Source organism: Diadema setosum, chromosome 22 (genome assembly GCF_964275005.1).
Source record: "Diadema setosum chromosome 22, eeDiaSeto1, whole genome shotgun sequence".
In the NCBI taxonomy this organism is placed as follows: Eukaryota; Metazoa; Echinodermata; class Echinoidea; order Diadematoida; family Diadematidae; genus Diadema; species Diadema setosum.
This window is the reverse complement of record NC_092706.1, coordinates 17,938,825-17,965,147: the sequence shown is the minus strand read 5'-3', so window position 1 is coordinate 17,965,147 and position 26,323 is coordinate 17,938,825. Positions and strand designations below refer to the sequence as shown.

The following is a 26,323-nucleotide window of genomic DNA, read 5'->3' as shown; positions in this document are numbered from 1 at the left end:
TTGTTTCTTTTGTTTTTTAAACCAGCCCTTTATTGTTATCAAAGATGCACATTTCATTGACGACTGCAACATTTTGGAATCATTATAACCTCTGTAGTCCAATGTCAGAGTCGGAAACATGAGAAATTAAGATATGTATGATTACTGTGATGGAGTACCTCACCTGTTTTAATCATCTTACGGCTTTGGATTGGTGTAGCATTGTTTTATGACGTGGCAATGTAATCTTATGTCTCATAAACGTGTAAGTCCTGAGTCAACAATGTGTTCTCGACCTAAATGTCAAGTCATTTAATCCATCCTCAAGGAGAATGGGGAAGGTTAATCCATTGGGAAAAAAAGGCACTCCATATTCAGAATCTCTCTATGAAGTGAGTTAATTACAACAGACACAGCAATATAAGTTTCTTAGAAATAAGAAAGCTATAAGAAAGAAAAGTTTCACCAGTTTTCAAGAAATAAGGTATGCTAGTCACATGAAAAACAAAATGTAAAGTGGATATCGTGAAGTCTCAGATTGACCTCACACAAACTTTCGCTGTTAGTAATGAAATGAAAATAAACGAAGTAGCCTTTATCATTCGGCTTAAATCATTGCAGATGTAACCTATAATGATTACTATGTATAACAAATCACAGGAATGTTGTTGGTTAAGTGTCAGCAACAAACATGATTTTTATTTCGGGTTTTATGTCCTGACTAATGGGAAATTTGTGAGGCGATGACATGCCTCATAAAGACGTTTTGTTGTTGTTGCAACATATGCCACCATAATTATGGAATTTTAACTAGCATATAATTTTTTTTTTTGCATACATTGTGTCTAATACTCGTAAATATGGAGTAGTGCTGCACTTTGACATCGTCACGCAGCTGGTAGAGTGATAGCCAACGGAGAGTACTGTACATCCAATGGTCTAGAAACAGTGCGTTGTGAAGACATAAAGGCGTGGCGATATCTTGGGTAGCAATCCTTGATTGACACATCATGGCACGGGAAGGAAATATGTTATTTCATAGGAAATCATGCCGCGTTACAAATTCATGTCATCCCGCTTCCTCTCGTATCTATGACGACGGCCACCACCTTCGGAGATGCCTTCAAGCCGTCGGGCCCGTGGCCAGTTGCGTGCTTTGCAAACATTCATTGCTTCCTTAGAGGCTAGGGAAATCATGTAATTCGATTCAATTCAATTCCATAAAATTCATTTCAATTCAATCCATTTCAATCAAATTAATTTCAATTCAATCCATTTCAATAATATTTCAATTCAATTTATTTCAATAAAATTCATTTCAATTCGATACCGCACGTTGTTACATACTTTCATGTCCTAGCTTTAACATCCATCTCCCCTTTCTTTATAAGGTAGTCGTGATCTTCTCCTGCTTGTTTCCAATAAGAATGATTGTTTGGTTTGACGTCACATCGCGGATGGGAAAATACCCGGATGGACATTGCTCAGCATGTTTGGTGAAGATTTTATTTCTCTTGTTTCTAAGAAGTGTGCAGCCCATGATGGCTTCGACGCTTAAGGATCTGACATATTCTCTAGACTGATGACTCCCATAATGGCAAATGACTACTGAGTATATACTCTCTCCGGTCATGTCTACTTGTAAGAGAGAAGTCCGATCTCTTCTGTGATCATTAACACTATGCGTGGACAGATGACGATCATAATGTATTGTGAGATCACGCATTGAAGAGCTAAATTTAGTTACTATGCAGGCTAATGATATGATTAAATAGTCTAGACGTCCAAATGACATGAAAACGAGGAAGTGACGATCTCGTCAGCCTGGCGTTGCTGATTGACAGCGCAGTTCTGCCGCATATCTTACGACTTCTTGGGATTTGTGCTCCATCGTAGGTCATGGACATATCTCACTTCTGCCCATCTCTGCTTGCGAGAAACACTCGACATCTTTGTAAGGTCATTCTTTGATTTGACGGTGGCACAAAGACTGTGATGATATTACAGTCTTTTGTACCACTGTTTCCATCACTTGCATCAATTATGCCATAGGTAATGTCATTGGAACAAGTGAAGGAATTGTTTTATGTAACACCGCTCAAACATTTTTTTTTTTTTTGTCATAACATTTTAAGTAACGACTATCAACAGAGTAATGGCCTGTGCATACAACTTACACAAAAACTACCTTAATTTTAAAAGAAAGGCAAGCTAATGCCTCACAAATTCCGGCATTACCATGATTACCCTCTGGTGTGTTCCAAACATGTGTTGTTGTTGTTATTATAATAATAATAATAATAATAATAATAATAATAATAATAATAATAATAATAATAATAATAATAATAATAATAATTATTATTATTATTATTATTATTATTATTATTATTACTATTATTATTATTATTATTATTATTATCATTGTTGTTGTCGTTGTCGTCGTCGTCGTTGTTGTTTTTCAAACTTGAATGATGCGAAATACATTTCTGGTGCATGAACCCTCAGTTTGTCTTGCCTAGCAATGCTAACAATGAGGTGATTGAAACTCGCCTTTGTATACTTCAACCAGTTCGTCACTGAGAATGCGTGCATGTTGTAATAATCGACAACAGAAACTACAAAGAGATAAACGTGTGACGGAGGGTTACATGAATCATGGACCCTAGTTTTGTGGTAGGGTCCATGCATGAATATATTAGCATTCTACATAAGAATGAAATAAGTTGTAATCGGAGCTAGATCTTGTGAACCAGTTTCTTTTCATTGGTGTTAGATATCCGTATCAGAAACCCTCTTTATCGCGTTATCAATGAAGTATCCGCCATTTCAACACCTTCCCGCCTTATTTAAATCCTGTTATATAGTATTATTGACGAAAATAAACCAGCATTGACGTGGGTGTGTGGGAAAGCGGCTTTAGCGGGATGTGCCCCGAAGTAACCTTTTGTTCGGATATATTTGTGTATCCTCTCGTATGTACATGCTCGTATTCATTAAGCTGCAAACGTTTACTCGAATTACAAGGACTGACTGCAGTGCTTCCCGGCGGCAACGTGAAGACACATACGTAAAATCGTAAAAATTGGAACCAGTTTGGTCTGTTTTTCTTCGAATGTTTGCTAGTTCCAGTGCACCTTGCACTCAACTCTATAAGGACAATATGGACGTGATTGCAAAATGAGGGGAAAACCTACATCTGTTGAGTGATGTGACGACAACCAATCATTTTTTGGGATCGACGACGATTGCATTGTATTAGCTTGTTAATAATTTTACCTCTAGCTTTCTTCTCAAGAGTTCAAAGGCAGACAGGGTAAATTCGGTGATGATTTACATACAAAAGGATCCAGCTTCTTTCCAAATTCTGTCCATTCCAGAGTTCAAATGATGACGAAACAATCAGGTACAAAGCAAGCCTTTTTCTTATTTGAGACAACAATAGTCATGGTGTACATAGGGAGACACAGAATACAGTTATTTCATGCCATCTCTGTACTTCTTTGCAGCAGAAATGCTGCCAAAGTTTGTTTATTTGCTCCTTCTTTTTTCTAGAAAGCACTGTCAACACTGTACTACTTTCACTTCTACGGTCACTGCCATTTCTATGATTTTATTGTTACACACCGATACCACTATACACTTATAATTTCTACTACCATCACTACGACTACCACTGTCACTACGACTGTCATTACAACAGCATTCTATTAGACGTTGTATTTCTCATCTGATGATCTGGTATCAAGCCGTCCTATTTTCACAGTCGTATTTTTCTTTTTTCTTTTCTTCAACAGAATACGACATTATATCACCGCATTTTGTTGAAAATGTAAGACACAAACGCAGCTTAGATGCTTCCGAGATACACCCGAGCCACGGAGAATTGAAGTTCAAGGCATTCGGTGAAGACTATCATGTGAGGCTCAAGAGAAACGTCTGGCTACACCGCCGAGGGCTGACGGTGGACAGGCTAGGAGCCGACGGTGTGTGGAGGAAGGAGAAATACTACAACAAACATTGCCATTTCTATAGTGAACTTATATCACATCCGGGAGAGTCAGTAGGAGCCATCAGTACTTGCCATGGGCTGGTAAGTATGACCGTTGCTAAGATCATCCAATAGATTTGGACAAACCGGCTAATAATACAAATATACATGAAGACATGCATATAATATGTAATGTAAATGCAGACTACCCAAATGCTGAAATATATTCTATATCTGTAGGAAAATCATTATGGTGTGTTTATTTTTCAGTTTTATTAGACTTACCAGCGTAAATGTCACATGATACCTTCATTATCTATATATCTTTCTTTTTTATACTGATGACATATCCCTTTATTCTGAGGTAGTCGGGTTGACTGGAGACAACCTCTCACATCTCCACGGTACAGGGGACAATGCTATCAGAGGTATATCATGTATGGACGAGGAAAACCAATCCAAGTTTATCGTCCAGAAGTTGTGTGTGTGTGTGTGTGTGTGTGTGTGTGCTTATTTGTTGGGGTGGGGCTAGATCTCTTTCGTGACTTGCGACGACTACAGATTTCCTTTTCAATTTCAGGGACGTATGTCAAGGGGATAATTAGAAAAGATGTTGTAGGTCATCTGAGAGAAATAACAAAAGTGGCGGCCCGTGTGATGGCGGGCTTTTGAAGTCAAGATCGTAAGTTTGAAATCAAATACAGGAATGACTTCTCTTTTTCGGTCCTGTTCTTTATCCTAACCGGCAGATGTGTTGGATGAACTCTTTGTGCCCTCTCAGTTTCCTTTTATTCTGGAGTTCTGTGACAGACCCTGAACAAATACAAACTGCAACTGGGGACGGGAAGGGGGAGGAGAGAGTAGAAAGAGGAAGGATTGATAAATTGAGCACAATTCCTTTCCATTCAACGTTTCTACCTCCTTTATACCAAAGGATGAGTAATCAACACTTTGCTGTTTCATACAAGGGGTCGATGGACTCACTATACAGAATTCGGTTTTGTGGTTGCATGATATCCACACGATTTCAAAATGTGTCTAGTGTGACGAAGATCGCACATGAATTTGACTGATAAACGGGGATAAACAACATGCGTAGTTTGATGTGAATCGAAATGTTTAGGTCACTGTCGCTCAGAAATATGAATGATTGGTTCTTTCCAACTGGCTGGATTCAATCAGAGGATGTCTTCATGACTTGTTTGTTTGTTTGTTTGTTTATTTGACTTCCATGTTTGCTGAATCATTATTACTTGAGACTCCTTGGAACTTTATAACACAAGATGGCTATTGAGTTGATTACATTGATATTGACAAAAAGTCTCTGATACAGAGACAGAAATATCAATATCAATGACACTCTATAGGTAGTACTTCTGCAATCTTGAGAAAAGGAGGCCACATTAATAGAATAGAAGTATTGAAGAATACATACAAGGGATTTAAATATCAAGGAATCATTCAAGGCTTTGCATTTGTTTTCTTTTGATTATGTAGAATATCACATTTGGAGTATGGTACTGGGCAATGGATGAACTCTGTGATTGGCGTAATAGGAAGTTAACGAATGTATAATCTATCAAGTGTATTCACTTGGGTGAGAAAAATGCATAAACATGCTGCCATTGTTGCTATAGCATTCTGTTTCCAAGAATTTTCTTTTCAAGGTGTTTCGCACCAACAAACGCCCACAAAAGAGCTGAGAGCTTATTCTCTGTTTCTTTCTTTTTTTTTCTTTAGAACAGCTCAAAGCAATATTCCCTCTCTTACTTTAAATTAATATGTAGGTTTACATTGGCATAAACAACATTCTTAAATGTCACCACAATGAATGTTTTTCTAGGAGGAATGTAGCTCTCAATTTCCTTAATGTGTGGATTTTTTTTTTTATTTTAACAAGAGACACGCCCTCCCTGTTTTTGAAATCTGCTGAATTTCCAGGCAAGCCCTTGAGAGCAGTACTCGTGGGATCGTCGGTTTCTCGGACGACCCCATACGTGTTCCTGCTCCTCAATCGGGCATTTATAGCATGACTTCACTTGAGATTCAATTAAGATATTGTGCTAATTAATGCCTTGGTATTGAACTTGACATGAACTCCTTTTGTCATACGAAATCACCCGAGAATACTCTGGGTTAAAGAGACCTTATCTTGCGGTCAGCTCCTAATTCACTCCACGTGCATATTCTGTTACATGGCTACAGCGATTGTGAATCATAGCGAGATATTTGATATTGTGGCTTCTTGGTTTTGACGCTTGATGATTTCTCTGTTCTGAGCCTTATATACTGCACAGGTCTTCCTAAGGTCACCTCCTACAAATCTAAGTAATAACCGATTTAAAAAGAAGACATACAGGAAACTTGGATTTGGTATTTATTACCCCTGCCGCAAATTATAACGTACAAATAACTTACAAATTACAACTTCGAGTTACCTTTCACGCATGACATTCTGCCATCTAGTGCCATCAACATAGGGGATTTATAACTGCAGCAAAGGCACATCTTTGTAGTATTGTTTAAAGCAACATATACGAGATCTTTACAGATGTGGTACTTATTATGACGTCGTAGTCACTGTGAGAGCAGTCACTGTGAGATTTCATTGGAGTAATATCTTACCTGAATTGCAAACATACCAACTTTGCAGGCCTTACAAAAGGCCGAATGCTTAATCGGGAACAAAGAAAGTTTTTATTTATTATTATGTTAACCTATTTAGATTATGTAAAAAAAAAAAATGTTGGTCACTCCGCTCCCTCATCGTAAACTGTCAGCGAAAAAGTCAATCGCTCATCAATGTCTTCAAGTCATCATAGGGGGAAGTGACATTTAAACAAACAAGTCATACATATTATGTGCGTGCGTGCGTGTGCATGTGTGTGTGTGTGTGTGTGTGTGTGTGTGTGTATGATGGTCTTGCTTCTTGTGCGTTGACTATACGTATCCATCTGTGTAACCCTGTGATTAGCAATTAGCCCGTATTCACAAAGAAAGTGAGGGAAAACAGTGGCTGTACCCTACAGAATGTCATTTTTATTAATTACCTTGAATATCAAGTTCTGTTGTTTTCATCAATTATTCACCACTTGTGGCTTGTACACTGCACTGGTCAGACGGAGTTACGACACCTGTTGATAAGTGTGTGCATAGTTTGAAAATGGGTAGCACAATGATAAAACCAAGTTTACTCTATCATTAACAACTGACATTTTGTGTTTTTATAAATGGTGTGGTGATTTAATATTAGTTGCCTGAACTGTGGTTATCTCCTTGAAGAAGTCAAAATAAAGTAAGAAGGACAAACATAAATAGGTCATTACTGATACAGTCGATTAGACTTCTCGCTTTTGTATGCGCGAAAATGCTGAACTTTCTTCGAACTCCTCTTTAGGCGAGAAGTATAGCTGTAGGCCTAGATTGACATTGACATTTCCTCGAACACGTGACTGAGTAAATTATGGGACATGGGTAATACAAACACTCGTCTGATGTTGTGCCCTGAATCAACTGTGAAGTAATGGTGCGGGGAACGTACAATGTCATCCTGATGAGGATTATTTACGTGATGGAATGTGATGTGTTGGTGACAAGGCAAAATCAGTGATTACAGGGCGTATTGGCATGAAAGCCGCGTGTAACAATCTTGGCTCCGGTGAATGTGCAGTCGTTGCTTTGTTTAAAGATTGAAGTGAAAACATAATTCTCGTGTGCCTGCAGAACTGTCGATTTATGCTCTAATATGTTATACATGTACACTAATATATAAGAAATATGAGAAAGACATGATAACACGACTGATGAGTGTAATGACGAAAATGCGAATTATTAACCCAAAAGGTTCGCCGGAAGTAGGCCTACTCGGTCTCAGAACTTACCCCATCATGGTTGCTACATGATGCTTTACATTCGATTACATCAATTACAATAATATATCGGGCCATATCAATATCACGCGCGTGAGTAAATTGCATGCAGCTTGTTCTGCATGCGATTCAAGGACTCGATTGAATCATTGCCGTACAAGCAGCGTTCTACGCACCCGCTGCTGAACGGGGCGGGCGCTGCCGGAATAAAGTCGGTATAACGATTTTTATTATTTCGCACTTTTGAACTCCAGATACTACCAAAATAACTCATCATCCTGGCAAATCGCGTCAGCCCGACAAATTTCTTGACAGAGCTTTTTCTATATATTGCAAGCAAATTCGAATTGATGAAAGGTGAATTTTGAGCCCTTATACAAACTATGTTTTAGCTTTAATCACTTTTTATATGACGCAGTAGTAATCGTGAAGTTTACACAGCGATAGATGGAGAAAGAGAGAGAGATACACAGATTTACACACACACACACACACACACACACACACACACACACACACACACAATAGGTATTGGGTCACCCAATCTATCTTTTGGTTGTCCGATCGGGAAACTATATAAGATATAGATTGCCATATTTTTGCTCTTATTTCGAGCCGCTGCATATCTTTTGTGGGCTACCAAAATATAAGATTTAAAAAATTTAGTGGCCCGAATGGGCCATCCAAACAGACCAAAAAAAAAAAAAAATTGTGGTGAGCGGTATCGCTTTGATGTGTAAGATATCTTCTCAGACAATTTTCATTTTCAGTTGTCAACGCCGTACACTGTGTGCAAACAAGTTCTTCCAACAGGTGATTCATAAATATGGGTCACATGTTTGACCACAGTTTAGCAGCTCTTGAAAAGTTAAAGTGGTCAAAATAAGCGGACGTTTAAATTTAGCAAATGTCTGACCAACTTGGTTATAGCCTGGGGATATCTTATTGCTCTTGTCACCTTCAATCGGGTGTATCCTAGTTTTCAGGTTTGCTAGACTCTTACCCGTCAATCTTCGAGTAATTAAAGTGCCTCGACGTGAGAAGCGAACCCTGAGTTTCCTCACACATCGCGGAAATTTTGCATGCGTATTCATGCTGACAGGTCATAATAAACGACCAAGAGAGAGAGAGAGAGAAAAAAAAAATCATTTTTGCGTACTTGGATTACAACCATGTTTTTCAAAGATTTTAAGCACGCATGGAGCTGATGGTAGCTCCACGTTTTAAACGTGAATGTCGCAAAAAATTATCTTGGAAAATGTATTTAATATATTGTGTTCCTAGTCGCTCAGCAAGAGGTTAAATGCACAGTGCAGTAAAGGCAGCAGGTAAATTCAACAGTTGTTTTAGTCTTTTATAACGGTACTGGGAATAACTTTCCTTCGGGCCGAACAGCTATAAAAATTTGTATTCTTTTATTGTATATAACTAACATAAATGATCACAAAGCTTGGTTTGTTGCGGAAGGAATATGATGAAATAATAGGCCGACTACAAGTTGAATGTGAAAAGTAAAATGTAGGCCTATGTACCGGTATGCTAAATGTGTTTACCACATGTCTTTAACACTCTATTCTCATCGTGACTTTCCTTTTTAGTAGCTTAAAAAACAGTTAGCACATTATTTCATCGCTACTTCGGGTAATATGATAATTTAATCACTTAGTGTTGACGCAAAGTTGTTTGCACAAGCTTCTTGAGAGGGATGCCTTAAATCATCAGGATATTGTGTGTTGACGAATCTATCCTATTCTTTCTTCGTTACTTTGAAACCTAGCGGGGAGTCATCAGCCACAAAGACACGGATTTATACATTGAACCGCTCCGAGATCACCATATATCCAGGCTCAGGAGAAAGGCGAATATCCGGCACGACAATCCGCACATCGTATACAAGCGGAGCGCTACCAGCCTGCAGTCGACTAGGCCGCGGTTGCACGAAGATCCGACAGAATTCTGCGCATCAGAAGATGACGGTGAGTTGTGCCGACTCATTCTCATGTGAAAAAAAAAACACAACAACAACAAACAAATGAAAGAAATTTCTTATTGCAACGTATTAAATAGATTTTGACTGGCAGGGAAGGAACATACAGAATTTTCCATCCGAAATAAGATTAAATGCTATGTCATAATGCATGTGGTAGAGAAATTCAAAGTTTGATATTTGGTCCTAATTTGTTAAAAAAAAAGTTTAAGTAAAAAAAAAAAAAACAAGTTTTTGGTACAAATCGAAGCTAGAATGAACAAGATTATCATAAATATCAATTAAATTGTATTCCGACTTATTTCAAGAAAACATTCAGCTAAAATAATGTCAGATATACATTCAACACTTATCTAGGCAAAACAATAAGTTTTACAGCTTGTTTACACCCAAAATTCTCTCACTTTTATGCTTTTACTTTTGCTCTCTCGTTTGACCGTTTGACTTAACTCAAGAACTGTTTCTCTCAAAGAGTTTTATTACGTTTCTGTCGATGAAGTGGGAGAAGTGATAGATCTTTGGAAAGTTAAGAAAGAGGAAACAAATAACAATGAAAATCAACATTAAGAGAACAGAAAGGAACAGAGGAGAGTGTGGTTGAGTGTTACGCAAAGTCGTGTACATGAACAACATTATTTGCATTCTGTGAATGTTTTGTTTTAGGACAATATTTTCATCGATACACAATAGCACTCACAATAGTTCTGACTTTATTCATGATTTCAAAGTAGGATCACAAAGCAGCTCTCCAGCCATGAAGTTAATTAGTAGCTCCATGCTCCAACATTGGTCAGGAACCTTTGACAAACGCAGTAAGGAGCAACCAGGGAGGTGGAAAGAGATCGCTTTCCACCTCCCTGGGAGCTACTGATGTACATTGGGTTGAAGTCGAGTCTAGGGATGTGGGTGATGACAAGCGTTAGGTATAAGTTGTCAGGAACATGCGGAGGCTTTTACAGTTGCCCGTATTTCACCAATGAACACGTTTGATCTTGTCTATCTCGTCTGTCCGCAACGATAATCACCATCACATTGCGCAGAAGACGTCAAAATGTGGACAGAACGTGGAAGTTATGGACACTCAACTCAATTATGTTAGATTCACAAAACAAACACAAAACACCTGCTAATTAATTGCCTTTAGCTCGTTTGCGCTGCTCGCCTCGTCTCTTCTTGTACCTGCCTAACACGTCAATCACGTTGTGAGCACCCTGACATTTTTGGCATGAAACTTCAGTGACTCGCTTTGCCGCCCCCTCTCTCTCTCCCTTTCTCCCTTTTGAGATTCTCTTCCCTCTACTCTCTCAAATGATGCAGCATTTTCCCCAAACATTTAGTTTGTATTTTATCAATTTGCTTGATATTATTTACTAATCATATTTACAGATAATCGTCGACCTGGGATTTTCCATGAGTAATGAATTGGATCGGTGACAGGTTTCTCGCTTCAAGAACAACTCTCAGGTTTCAAAATCACCTGTTTAAAAACCTGAGCCATTCACATTACAAGGAACTGGTCTGTGAATACCTACACAAGCAATGCAAAATATACTGAACTGTACTGTACTTTACTTAACTGAATTGTCAGAGGTGGTGTAACCAGTACAAGATTTTCGGTTTTGTTAAGAGCTACCCGAACTCTAGATCCTATAAGGCGTGTCTTCATCAGCCCGAAGTTCAAACTAGCGGGACATTTTGCGGTCTTAGAAAATAGCCCGATAGAGCGAATGTGCGTCTTCATCAGCCCGAACAGCCTACTTCGGGAAATTAGTCCGAAAATTGACGCATGCGCACTTTGCATCATTACTCTGCCTAGCTAGCTCGCTGTTCGAAAGTGGATTTCCCCGCTCAAAATCTCCTACAACACCGTATGTACGATACTACAACCAGGGAGGTGAGCAGTACAGCAAATTCTCTCCAAAGGGATACTCTTCTGTCCATTGACACATCTTATACGAAATGAACGAATTGCAATTTTTAAACAAATCCAGAATACCCACAATCTGCAAGAATCTTTAGCTAAGGCAGAGTGGACCAGAAGGAGAAGTTTACAAAAAACAGCTTGCATGCACGGAATCACCTCCCTGGTTTTAAAGATGTCAACAACAGTAGGCCTAGTACACACATGACAGTTGTGATCCTTGAATACGCCGTGAGTGTATGCACTATAATACACAATCACTAGCTTGTAACGTTACATGCGCCAGCTGGCTAACCAGAAGCGTGGAGGGATCGAGAAAATTTCGGGCTGATGGAGACGCACCCGAAATAGCGCGCTATTTCACGAATTAGCGCTCTAGTTCACGAACTAGACCAAGATTTCGGGGGAAATTTTCCCGATCAAATAGCGCGCTATTTGCGTCTTCACTACACAGATAGCGCGTTATCTTGACATCGGACTAGTTTGGTAACCGCAAGATAGCGCGCTATTTTGAAACTTCGGGCTGATGAAGACACGCCTATAGAGACTTGTAACAAGACGACTTATTGACCTAAATTAGGCCGTTGTCTGTTTTGATTAAGATTGATATACCTAAAAAAAAAAGAGGGAAATGGTTTCCGGTCTTTCGTCACATCTGTCCGACTTGTCAGTCATGAATGTCTTTTCTGGAGAGACTTTGGTGACGACCCATATCGCGCCTTGCTTGCATCATGCGAGGCGACGCGACTGAAAGAAACGGGAAATAATTTGTATGCCGTTGATGCAGCCAAGGAAGACAAAAACAAATTACTGCCCTGTCCTCTCGGAGGATTCGTCATTCAAAAGATGTCATCACTTCTCATGTACCAATGGGAAAGAAACAATACGAAACATTTATCTGGCCTGGAGATCTGATACGCTCGCCAGAGGCTCTGTGTGTCTCGAGGCACCGTCCTTGACTTCCGAAGTTGGGGTCCTCGGAGGGGATGATCGTAATACAATCAGAAGATCGTCAGCTTCGTTGAATCATCCTTCCTTGATCTTGGAGTCAATTTGCTTCCGCTGGTGTTTTACTCATAACGGACGGGACGGCCTTTGCAAAATTTGTTTCGTCGGTTTAAAAAGGGGATGACCCGTTTGGCGACTCCACACTTTTGGCCTGATTAGGGACAAATTGGGCTTCATCTTGCGTCATGTCTGTTAGGACAACAAATGGACTCTTTGCTCATTGTTTGACCTCAGACAGGCCAATAGCTCATGATTTCCCTTTTATCTGTATCCTTGTCTGATTGGTCACGATCGCCCATCGATGATCGATCGTCCGTTGTGCCCAAAGTGGCCAGCGATAAACAAGGATCTATAGACACGGCAAAAATAGATAGATAATTCATTATTCTACATAAAGGCCCGAATTCACGAAGGTGGTACAAATGAAACCATGGTTTAAACCATGGACAAAAACCATGGAGTGCCAAGTGTCGCTTTGAATATTTCGTTACGAATTCAGTTATTTCGTCGAGAAATGATTATTTTGTAATGAAATGACAATTTTTTGTAACTAAATGAACATTTCATCTACGAAATGATAATTTGGTTAACGAAACGGTCATTTTGTCGACGAAATGACCAATTTCGTAACGAAATATTCCGTGCGACACTTGGCGCTCCATACTTTTTGTCCATGGTTTAAACCATGGTTGCATTTGTACCACTTTCGTGAATTCGGGCCTATGTGTATAATGCACAGCTCACAGTTCAAGGTAAATCATGTCTTAGCTCTCTGTGTAGGGAAGGCAATATTTTCTTCGAGAGAAAAAGCATGCGGAAAGATATGATTCTTGGACTCTGCATGCATACTTTCGCAGCTTAGTGGTTGTTGAAAATCTCCTCCTCTGAAGAAGAGAATACAGGTAATTCTCGATGACATCTTGGTGAAATTATTTGTTATACATTTGTGGCATCATACTACTCATTTGAGAATTGTTCAAATCTCAAATCAATTCAAATGAAAATTATCGTTGATGAAGTGCTACTTCACATACCAACCTTTCAAATGAGCAGAGTATAGCCTTTGTTCGGATAAATGACGTTGCTTTGAATGTCTTAGGTTTAGCTCCCGAGAGAGACCCTGTGGTGGGATGGGTTATCCCTTGGTAAGAGTCATTTTCCCGCTCTATGGAAAATCCTGCTTCTCAGCTGCCTGTATCAGGAGTTTGTACAGGAATGTACTGCTGAGGCGCACACTGTTACCATCCGTCTACGATGGTACTGAATTATTGTAACTGTTTAAATATCTGCCCCCGGCCCAACAAACAGTCTGACAAACAAAACAGAACATCTCCCCCTGGACCAGGTGATAAGATCTTTAAAAATTATGTTCATCTAAGGGAAAATGTACCTTGATGCCGGGCCTTGATGATCACTTTGATTTTACAATATGCTTACATTATCCTTTAAACATCGAGAAAAACGAAAGGTTCACAGCCTTCTTATATATATCCTGAAGATAATATCTTGACCACGTAAATTTCAATAACCTATTTTAGGGTGGTCTATAGTTTTCTCCAGTCTGGTGACATTGACCCCAGGGCAAGTTGACCAATGTCCTTCCTCTGAACTGCTTCGATCTCGAACCTCAATAGGGCTGTAGACCGACGACATATGTCACCCTCAAGGAACTACTCTGTATCGACTTGTTTCTTGTTTTCAAAGTCTCATGCCCATTGTGCGGGAAATTTCATAATATGAACAGGAAATTCTCATAAAAGACGGTTCCCCCTTGGTGATCTATTTTCGTAGGCCTTTTTAGAAAAGTCCATCAAAAAGCAGTCATCTAAACGAAAAAAAAAAGGAGAGAGAGAAGAAAATGTCCTAAGATTCTACATCCAGTGCACGGAACAGATTTATGATTAACAATAGTTTAATCATTAAAGCCATCATAAAACCAAGACCAATAGCTCAGACAGAACAAACATGGATCGTAGCAAAACCAATGTGATCTGGGCTATGTGTTTAAGTTGTAAGATGCAAAAATATCAACTTGCATTTTACGATTGTATAGTTCATGCAAGTGTAGGTTGACCTTCTGTCGAAGTGTAGCGGCATGTATTTTGTCACAGAAACAATGATTGTTTGCAAAAGTAACCATTGATACGTCATTGTATTCAAAATGAGTGTGTTGGCGCAGGATTGCTATATGGAAAGGGTGCCGAATGGGATCAGGAATATTAGTTAGTTGTTGCGGTCAGCACTGTTTTGAATGGCACCGTGCTAACATTTCTAAAACTTTCCGTTGCCGACTTTTAAAACCTTGACGATGTCAATAAACTTGAGGTCACTGTCATTCATACAAATATTAGTAATGGTTTCCAAAGATAATACATTTCGCTGCGGTGTCGCTTTTTTTCTTTTTGGTTTGGTTTTCGGTGTCACTAATCAGTTTTTAAAAATCACCTTAATGGATGGGCTCGTGAGATGATGACATGTGTAGAAATGACAGGGGCTGCTCGAGAGAACTTTGTGCCAGGAAAGGGTGAAGGTGAATCGAGGATAAACCTATATTAAAGTGTTCCAGAAGGTGATGTTCCTCTCACGTTTCAAGTCAGTCTAAACAATGTTCCTAGTATCAGGTGGTTTCATCGCAGATGGAAGTAGGGATTAGTACCCCCGTGGGATTGAGACCAGAAGCACATTACTACCTGAGGCGATCCGCCTCCTCACCTCACCTTCCTATCGACCGGGCACTCGTTTCCCTGGGTTATGAGCGGACATCCAACGTTTAGAAGGCCTGGATGCCTCAACCTGTTAATTTCTTAATCCTTTGCTTTGCCACACAGTACCTGCCTGACACATACGGATTGTATTCTGTTCTTTCTTTTTATACTTTCATGGACACATTTTTATTGGTGAATCAATTTTATCAAGGGCATAAAAGTGTTCTTACAAGCATTATAGTTTAAAAAAAAAAGCGAAACACAACATTAAAAGGTACGGATGATTTAAAAACCCGATTCAGAAATGTCGAGTGTAGGCCTTCTGTTTGTCAGAGGGGTCCAAGTATAAAATGCATCATAGCAATGAATACTGTTTGAACAAACGATAGTATCGAAATATTGTACAGAAGTGGTATAGTGTACCAAGTGAATTCAACGTTCAAGTAGACCAAGGTAAACATAGTCGAAACAAGTTGTCGAATAAGTTCATTGCTTGAAAATGGGCGTTCGCTTCTTCGCAAGACGAAGGAGTTTCGAATTTTTCTTGAATTCGTATGAAGTATTTATCTATTCTAGCATATGTTTGAAAAAGGAAATTTCGAGCAAAAGATAACTGCTTATCAAAAATGAAATATTGCTGGACCTCTTTGTGAGTGCGCAAGTGAATTCGAATCAATGCCAACAAGATTTTTGTTTAGGGGATATTTTACTGATTTTGCCCAGACTTTACTGATTTGTTCCTTTCATTTCACTGTGTTCATGAAATGTAAGTCACTCTTTGTACGTGCAACTCTCTCTCTATCTCTTTCTGGGCTACATTCTCCTCGGAGGTAAACCACAACCACGGTCAAGATCAGATGGGAGAATTGGCGCAATGAAATGGGTTCAGCAGTAAAATGTTGATGATATGATTGACAAAACATCCGAGTACCTTGCAATACATGTCTACCTCCTTGATGTAATTTGTAGTTTTGTGTGCCAGGTTACAGCCTTTCGATTGGCACAATTTGAGAACGTTTAAACGTAGCATGGTATGTACGCAGACCCAATCATTTGTGCGAAGATCTACATGAAACAGCATTCAGGAACATGTGACTGCTGAAATAGGACACATCTTTGAAATCTATAGTACAATGTATGACAGGCGTTTTCTTGTTATAAAACAGCATTACCAATGTGACCGCGGGCAGTGCTTTTAGAGTTCGCCAGGAGTATGGATAGACTTGTCTGTGGGAAAGGGATCCACCCTTCGAAACTGCTTTTTTTTCTGTTTGTATACAAATGTAATCATTGTGAAAGAGAGAAACGCTCTCAGAAAAGCGATGAACAAGTTCTTAACGACAACAAATGAGGGCAGATGGATCAGTGATTCATGCTGTTTGGCCATGCGACCGTGACCTCTACCATTAGTTACAAAGCCCAATTAGCTAATTGATAGAGTTTCCTCCCGGGGGCTTTATCGAAATTAAGAGGATATGTAAAGGATGAATATTTACAGGTGGCTTACAGTACTTGACACGCTCTTCAAAACATGTTATTGATCATTGAAGCATCTTTTGTCAGTGTTACTTGCTTAAATTTGGAGATTTGAGGGAAGCAGTTTTTTGTTAAGTATTGAGAAGAGAGTAATTTATATTTTGCCAAATGAATAAATGAATGAATAAATGAATGAATGAATGAATGAATGAATGAATGAATGAATGAATGAATTAATTAATTCAAGCAGATATTTTACCTTTGCAATTCGCACTCGAAACTAATTTCATTTATATTTGTTGGACGGCACCTGTGATGTGTGTGAAATACATAATCATAAGAATGATGTATATCAATGAAAACGAGCAGCTAAAAAAGTTTAATGTTTTCAAGTGATGTATATAAAATTCAAAATCCTAAGAATGATGTTGACCAATAACAACGAACAGTTGTAAGAGTTTAATGTGTTCGAGTGATGTATATATAAGATTTATAATCCTAAGAATGATGTTGACCAATAACAACAAACAATTGAAAAAGTTCACTCACACCGAATCATGAACGGTTTCATCCCATAGGGGCAGTGTACAATTTGTGTGTTATATTTGCTAAACATACTTTAGTGTTGATGCCAAATTGGTAACCATGGGATGTTTCGGAAATCATCCAGGAAAGCCCGGTGAGATCTCATTTCGAGCTACACCCATGTTAGATATCCAGATATCCGGTCTGCAATCGATTGCAAGTCTTGCCATATCTTAAGCAGTAATGCAACGATCACCACAAGAGTAGCGTGCACCCATCGACTTCTGGCATCAAAACATCAAATTCCTTATCCACTTTCTGTTTCTTTTGAAACTCTACGGAGACTTTGAATAAGACGCAAAATTGTTGTCCACAATATAATAATGGTTCGAAACCAGACATGTGTTTAAAAAAAACATAATTATTTGAAATATGTTTTAACGTCCAGTTACATTAGAGTCACAGCGGCAGTGCAGTGTATTACATAACAGTGTTTGCTTGGTGAGCATTCGATTGCTTCGCTGCAGAAAAATAAATCAAAGTTAAATCCAAACGATATAACTATAAGCTACCACGTAGTGCAGATTGAAGACTTAACCTGTGACAATTTACCAGTCAGGAATTGATTGCTTGTATTTATGACAGATTTAGAAGCACGAAGGGTAAACGAATAACATTTGATCATGGTAGTTCATTGTCAATGAAATGAAGAGCAATAATTGATTTCAAGATCTTATACTCAAGGCCATTCATGGTCAGGTCCCACAATATCTGTCTTCCCTGATCGAGCGGCGCCATCCTCGCCCTGGCCTTCGTTCATGTGGCCTTACTCTCCAGATGCCCATTAAACATCTCAAGGGATACCGAGACCAGACATTTTACTCTATGCTGCTCCTCCTCTCCATCACTTCTCCATGAAATGGACAATTTTGGAGCACGTCAAAGCTTCACTCGGGACTCATATTTCCACTAGACAATAAATACTAAATCTCTTGGAGGAGTCTGCGCATCTTAATGTTTTTAACAGAAATATGGCGCCATGCAACTGCTGTGAATCATCATCATCATCATCATCATCATCATCATCATCATCATCATCATCATCATCATCAATATCACCATCATCATCATCATCATCAATCGACGACATACCGGCACTGGGGAGTCGGGCGTACACTGATGTCAGCTGCATTGTCTAGGAGCTGACCGTCTTTTTCATAGTTCAAATTCTGTTACTCAGCTGTTATCACAAACTAATGTTAAACATGGTCATGCGTGAAGTTTGCAGCATTCTCTGATTTATGGAGCAAATTTAAGCTGATTTCGCATATTTAAATTAAGAGATCACAAACATGACAAAGGAATTACTGTAATAATCCTAATAACTGATTAATTTTCTGATATTATCTCCGTCGTGCCTCATAAGGGTCATAATAAAGCCGCGTTGCATGTAAGAAAAGCGTTTGAGTGTTGACAAAGTGCTATAAACTACATCTGGTTGAGAACCTATAGTTATTTTTTTTTTCTAGACAGTACATGGTTTCATGTCCCCTCGCTTTTTACAGTCTACCACGTTGACGACTTTAATCGTTTCTTACGACAGTACATACAATGCCTCACAAAACTAGTCTGTACAACTACCATAACTTTTTTCAAATTACCTTTTTTTTTCCTTCTTTTCTTCCTAGCTCTGGCATCAAACTCGGAGATAGGGAACCACACGAGAGGACCGTCATCGTACACATCTCCCGTTGAGGATGTCTACGTGGGTCAGAGGTACATCGAGCTCCTGGTCGTTGTCGACAAGACCATGGCTGAATTCCACGGGGACCAGGCAGTCAACTATACCATGACCTTAATGAATATTGTGAGTTCTCTCAGCACTTTATAGATTAACTGACTGTGGCTTAAATTGTATCTACACTTTCACACTTCATTGGCATGTATTATCTGAGTACATTTTCTGGTGTTTAGCATATTTGATGCTTGATTCTCGATTTCGACGCCGTTTTCTTACTAGTATTTCTAAAAGTGAAATTTTTCAATTTCAATTCAATTCAATTCAACTTTATTTTCACTTCCATCAAATAAACAAAGAAATTATATACATTGCATATGTGCAGGATATTTGTAATACTTGCAGAACAAGGTACAGCAAGGTACATAAATATGAAAATGAGAAGTAGATGCGATTACATCTTTGTTAATATATACATAAAGCGTATAAGACAAGTCAACTAAGGATGAGGATGGAAGTGGAGGGTCCCACTAAGAAGCAGAGCTTGTACGATATGGGACCCTCAGAAAATACACAAAACAGCAATATAAAACAAAATAAACGAACGATGTCAACTGACATCAAGATGATTGGGAAGGGAAAAAGAAAGAAGAGGAAAAAAGAGAGAAAAAAAGAGCCAAAAAAAAAAGGGAGAAAAAGGGGAAAAAACTACAGCACGTGCCATCGTGGACGCAAGCAATCTAGATTCCATAATGAGGGGCGTCGTATTATACTCTAAAGTGCACGTTTTCGATTTTCGATGCCCCTCCTTGACTTTTCTCGTGCTTCTTCCTCGATTCTTGTCAGCGTCAATTTGGATTTTAAACACGTCTCGAGCCGCCAAAACAAAAGGCCCATCTAGAATAAAATCATGTTTAATTCACTACGCACAGCACATTAATAGGCAATACGTCCTGCACTCTGCAGTAAATACACCACTAATGTCATTGTAAACGAAAACTAAAAAAGACGATATTACTATTCGCAGTTACAAATTGTGATGGAGAGAGTTCTATTACATTAATTATTTTGTGCACAAGAACCTGTTAACTATAATTATCATTGTCATTGCTATCGGTCCAACTTAGTACTACAGTATCACCGCCTCGTTATCATCATTACGTTTCTCGATGAAAACATGTTCATACATTAATGCAAAGTTTAAACGAAATGCATAGAATGTGACACTATGCTTTAAAAAGAGTGTAAAGCGAAACGGATAATATCTAAGAGTTATTTTTATGTCATCTATAGGTGTCCAGGAGATTCGCTGAGCCGTCACTGGGTGTCAGTATGCGACTGTCAATCACCAAGTTCATCATCCTTGACACAGACACACCAACTGTAAGTCCACAGAGGGACACCTCTCCCCCCCCCCCCCCCCACACACACACACTTTAAACACACACGATGATGAAGCGTGCTGATTCAATTGTGGATTGAGGACTTGTCACGGCTTTGCTTTACTTTGAGATTTGTCAAGACCTGTTTAGTCGTCCTCAACCTCGTATAACACGCTTTCGATATTTGCCACCTCACCAATAGTCCTGCAGTCATAACGTCTTCATGTTGCCTTAGAATTTTTATGTAATCCGAGTACTTCTCAGATCACCTTTTAATATTGTCAAAATCTTTCTTTCTTTTAATTTCTTTCTTTCCTGTTTTTGTGCAGGGCATAATATATCTCGACTATCATTTCATCTCCTAGCTTGAAACTTCAGTCACTTCTTGCTTATGACTTCTAGATGACGTGGTTACAATTTCAGTCTGGTCACTCATGTATGACCTGAGTGTGATGTCATTTTGTATTTTTATTGATATTACACTAAAAAAAAACATAGCTTTACTCTTAACATTAAACTCCTGGAGTAATTTCGAGGGAAAGTATATTATCCTTGGTATTATCAAATGTCTTTTGGAGAATCTTACTGGTCAAAAGTCAGTGTCCAGTCCTCCTTAACGTTATTGTTCGGAGGAAAGTTGTCCTTGATTTGGACGATGTCATGAATGTAGGCCTATCTACTTAATCATGAAAAGAAAACAGAAGCAGTGCGAATAGCAGGGACACAAACAGCTATTCGATTCTGTACAGTGGTAATTTAAGAAAGCGGTCTGTTTTATGCAGGTGAATGCATGAATCGACTTTCTCTTCATCCTAGTTCGTGACAGCAACGGTATTGTAAAATCATCATAATTCATCCCTGTGCTTGGTAAACTCCCGGGACAATAGGGGACATCATCAACAACGTGTTGTGTCGATTTGGTTAGTGGGCCAAGCATTGAGAAGGGAAATGATATTTAACATCTGAACCTTCTTCTTGAGGTCGGCTCGAGGTCTGAGATTGTCACACCCGTTCTCAGGGGAAAGCGTTATGATTATGATGTTAATACCTTCATCCCTTTCCGCTCTTTGGTCTAGACGGATTGGGACGAGTACCGCGTCCGCATCCAAAGCAGTTTCCTCCTGCCCAAACGAATGGTCGAACGCAAATAGGCCACGTCTCTGATGAATTTCAGCAGATGTCAGAGACGCGTTCCCATGGAAACCGTCAGAGAAGAACTTCTTAGATGATGCATTTCACATCTGAATCGAAATTTATTACTTATAATAGCAACGAAGTTCACTGTGCTTGAAATGGTTACAACGTTGTGGTAAAATTCATGTATTACACGTGAAGGAGATCAATGTCGAGTTTTCACTTGAAAACGATTGTTTTACTCAGGAAGATCACCCCCTCCCTCTTCCCTTCTCCCTTCTTCATCCCGACGACTGATAAGAGCAAATGTTGCAGGTCCCTCCGAAGTAGATTGATTTTTATACCCTGCCTGAAGAGTGGAGTCGTCGTGACAGGATCGTTGTCGAAAGCGCTTGCAAGTTTTCCTGTGCACTAGATAGAAATCACCCATTTCTCAACGTTTTATGCACCGCATCTTTAGTCTTTCATCTCTGTCAGAATTCATCTTGTGCCAATAGAAGGATAAATATTTTTTGTTTTATTCTTTGCTGTATTTACTTACGTTTGTTGGTGATGTGTTCGAAACTTTCGGAAGTCGTGCGGAATTCTGACCTTTCATTCGACGGTTTTTATCATTTTTATCACATGGATGCAAACGTGATAAAAACGTGATGCTCTACAATAATGGCACGCTCAATTGTCATTACAACATTCTGTTCACGGTCAGATCGAAACCGATGTTACGTAAAGGAAGACCGTGATTAAATCACTTGCTAAGATTATGAGGACACTCTCCATAGAATTTGAGAAAATATTAATATTAATTCATGACACCCATACAGTGAAACGACTGAGCCGAGACTTGGCACGATATGCTTTTCTGATACGTCAATATGCACTTCAATGTCATTTAAAATACGGATGTCACCTTTTCGAACCTCTGTTTTACCAACTAAGTAAATGTTGTCATAGTTGTATAAAGGTTTATTTATATCAGAATCAACAATCATAGTTTCTAAATCGTTTTGGAAGAAGTCGCTTGTTTAAAGACTATTAAAGTGCCCTTACTTTGAACCTTTGCCTACCCCTGTAAAGTATTAGAGATAGAAGGACGTTTTGCCTTCCGTCCCAATAAATCTTGCCAACAATACTTGAGTCTGACTATTGAAGGAGAAAAAAAGTGTGACAAACTACTGATCGTAATTAGATCGACTTCTCCCCATCCTGTCCTACTCTAGAATGACCCCTGGTCAGCTTCAGTCTTGCCTTGAATTGACCGGAGGGGGACAAATCACGTATATCATAATTATGGGCAAGTTAATCTGGGTCGGCCGGAGTGTGTCATTACAAATTTAGTTTTCCAATGTCTCACTAATTTGTATACTAGCGTTCATGCAATGTTCAAGAGTTGTTGCCATCTACGTTTTGTCTGGATGAATCAAACGTGATGCACTTTCAGTATAGTGAACATGTCACTAGATTTTGCAACGCATGTTCAGAGTCACTCTTATCTTGTAAAGTCTGTTAAAAAAAATTGCATTGCGACTTGTGTTACCTTCGGGCGTAGATAAATCTTCAATAATGAGAGGTAATTATTCACGTCATGACATGTCATGTACATGCTGTGTGCCTAATCGCATGATATTTCCATTGGAAAATACCGTTCTCTTTCATCGCGAACGAGGCAGCTTTGGAAAATTGCCTGACAAATCCTTTACAATAACACATTAGCTTTCAGCCGAGAGGTAAGCGTGGATAATCTACGCCCGCTTATGGGCTTTCCTGTGGAAACCAACGAATTGACACACGCGTTTTGCTACCAGAAACATTCATGAAAGCATGATCATTACTAAAGATGTTGACTTAAATGTGTTATAAATATCGCACTTCTTGAATACCACGTGACTTTATTTAATCATGATGCAATAGGGAATACAAACTCCACAAAAGTTTAAATGGCCATAAGATTATTAATTACAGATATTGACGTGCGTGCATAATCGAAATATCTAAATAGAGGAAAAGAATGAGAAGAAATTTAAGAAGGAGGAGAACAAGAAGAAAGAGAAGAAAAAGGAGGAGGATGACGACGACGAGGAGGAGAAGGATGGAGAAGAGGATGGGAGGAGAAGGGAGAGGAGAAAGAGGAGAAGGAGAAAGCAAGAAAAGGAGGAGAAAGAGAAAAAGAACATGTAGAACAAGGAAAACAATGAGAGAGAAGAGGAATAGAAGAAAATGGAAACTGATGACATCGTAATCACTACTGCCTGGTTCGAGACCTGTAATTTTTCAGTACTTTTGTCAGAATATAAAAATGAGGAATCCACATTTCACAAAGGACGAGCCATCGTAAATTTAGTCACAGGCGCTGGAGGGGACAGTCGCAAATAATAGAAACTGTATAAAACTGTTAAAAACATGTTTTACGGCAGAGGGAGCTTGCTTTTTAATCTGGACTGCATTGAACGTGATGGATAGAAGCAGGAAATACAAAAAAGCAACAAACAAAGTGTTTGTGCAAGAGGCAGAGACAGATAAATCATCATCGTAAACAGTGTTGTCATCTGAAAAGTATGAATAGACAGAGGTCATCGTTTATGCAGTAATGAGTCTACATTACATACTTCTGCCCCCCCCCCCAAAAAAAAAGGCTAGATACATGTAAACTGAATTGAAATGAAATGAAATATGACTGATAAAACGAAATAAGAAGATGACGTAAGAAAATATACACTATAGAGTTGGAAAAATGATCTTAATTCGATCAATTTATTTCACGATATGATGTGTATCTCTGATAATTATAAAAAAAGAAATCGCTAACTTCATACAGTCACAGAGTTTCGAACACTCTGTACCAGTATTTTACGTGTAAGTATATCTGTCAAGTCGTTCTTGGTCCAGTGTTTGTTTTTTTTTCCTGAACATTTTTAATTGTAATTTTAAGACATTGTGCAATGTTCGGGTGCTCGAAGACAAGAAGAAATAGTGTGATTGTTGGTCACACTGATCAAACCTGATGACGACCTTCATGCCAACTTATTACTTTTTATTATTATCATCAATGCGTTTATCTGTTTGTTCTCGATTCCTCCTATGCGTTTCAGGCCATGTCTCTTCTGGGTCGAAACATCAGCCTGAACGTGCAAGCAAACGGTCCGCAACTTCTAGAGGATTTCTGCCGGTGGCAGGCCGGATTCAACCCGTTCAGCGACGAGCACCCAGAACATTGGGACATCGCCACTCTTTTGACCAGGTTAGCCTACGATCACATGTGATTATCTGTTTCCTCGTCAATCTCATGTTCTTTGAGTCAACCCTTACTTTAATTCGTCTACTACAGTATTTTTTGCACGTCTTTCAAATTAGATTTTCATATAACGGGGTCAGTACATGCAGACACATACACATATACATTGAGAGTGAGAAAAAAGTGAGAATGATGCTTGATATACGATGATATAATTCCACATGATAAACATGTAATATCGTGTTCTTCGGATGATGGTGGTGGATGTGATCAGAAATATTTTATACACAGGTGTCAATCACTCCTATTTCTCCTATAAGCACAGCACCACTTGATATGATGATACTTCCCCATAAATCGATAAAATGCACAACACGTATTTAAATGTAAGGGATGTTTTTATTCAGAATTCATTCCTCTTGATGCACTTCTAACGAGCGGAATTAATAGGGCTGGTGTCTTGCTTAAAACGGATAAATGGTGACATCACTCTGACGGGTGAAAAACACCGGCAGAACTTCATCAGGGTTTCGAGACTTGACTGGCAGTTCAATTTCTACTGCAAAGCATTCAAGAAATTCACTTTGTGTAATGGCTGACACGTACAACTCACTGAAGAGCGAGCCTTGCTCTCCCGCAAGCATATAACCATAGTATGTTATATCACATGATTGCATTTCTGTACAGGGAAACAATAAGATATAAATTGTGTTCCATTTTGTTTTTCCTCAGGAAAGATCTATTCAAGCTTTCCAAGGAATACAGGGACACGAATCTCCTTGGACGAGCCTACATAGGGACAACATGTCAGCGATCCCTGCAGTGTTCAGTAAACCAGGAGGATGGACTCACCACGGGGTCTGTGATCGCTCACGAGACGGGCCACAAGTAAGTTGTCAGTGACCCATGAAGAACATGGAGTGGTTGTCTATTTAGTGTCAACTGCACACTGTGCTGCTATGTCACGACGTCGAGAGTTTAAAATTGATACCAGGATCGTTGCATCTTAAATTAATCTGTTGACTGAGAACAAAACGTCCGTCAAAATGTATGCCCAATACTATATCACGGTCACTTCTTACAGTCATATACAGTGGTCATAATAATGGCTGGTCCATCATGTCACAGACGTCACCGGGATTGAATATCCTCTCCTCCACACCGTCGTTGTCAGTATAGTGATACTCACCCACCTTGATAGCGTCGGTATCATCAATATTACTGTCGACTACAAATGACTTCACAAATTGCCATTCATCGACGTGTAAATAAGCATCGATTATTCAATGTTTTAGTAGTAGCCATAATCTAAAAGTCTAACCCGATTATGTATGTCCATGATTTTATTTGTATCATGGCTACTACCAGAACGTTGAATA

General features: G+C 39.0%; 1 protein-coding gene across 1 annotated transcript; it reads left to right on the top strand.

The window, feature by feature from the left end:
• Positions 1-1,071: 1,071 nt before the first annotated feature.
• On the top strand, positions 1,072-25,836 carry LOC140245173 (A disintegrin and metalloproteinase with thrombospondin motifs 6-like). Its single transcript, XM_072324771.1, has 8 exons — positions 1,072-1,114; positions 3,777-4,072; positions 9,617-9,815; positions 19,150-19,328; positions 20,493-20,582; positions 21,658-21,717; positions 24,802-24,950; positions 25,677-25,836. The coding sequence occupies exons 1-8, from the start codon at positions 1,072-1,074 to the stop codon at positions 25,834-25,836; spliced, it is 1,176 nt and encodes a 391-aa protein (XP_072180872.1).
• Positions 25,837-26,323: the final 487 nt, after the last annotated feature.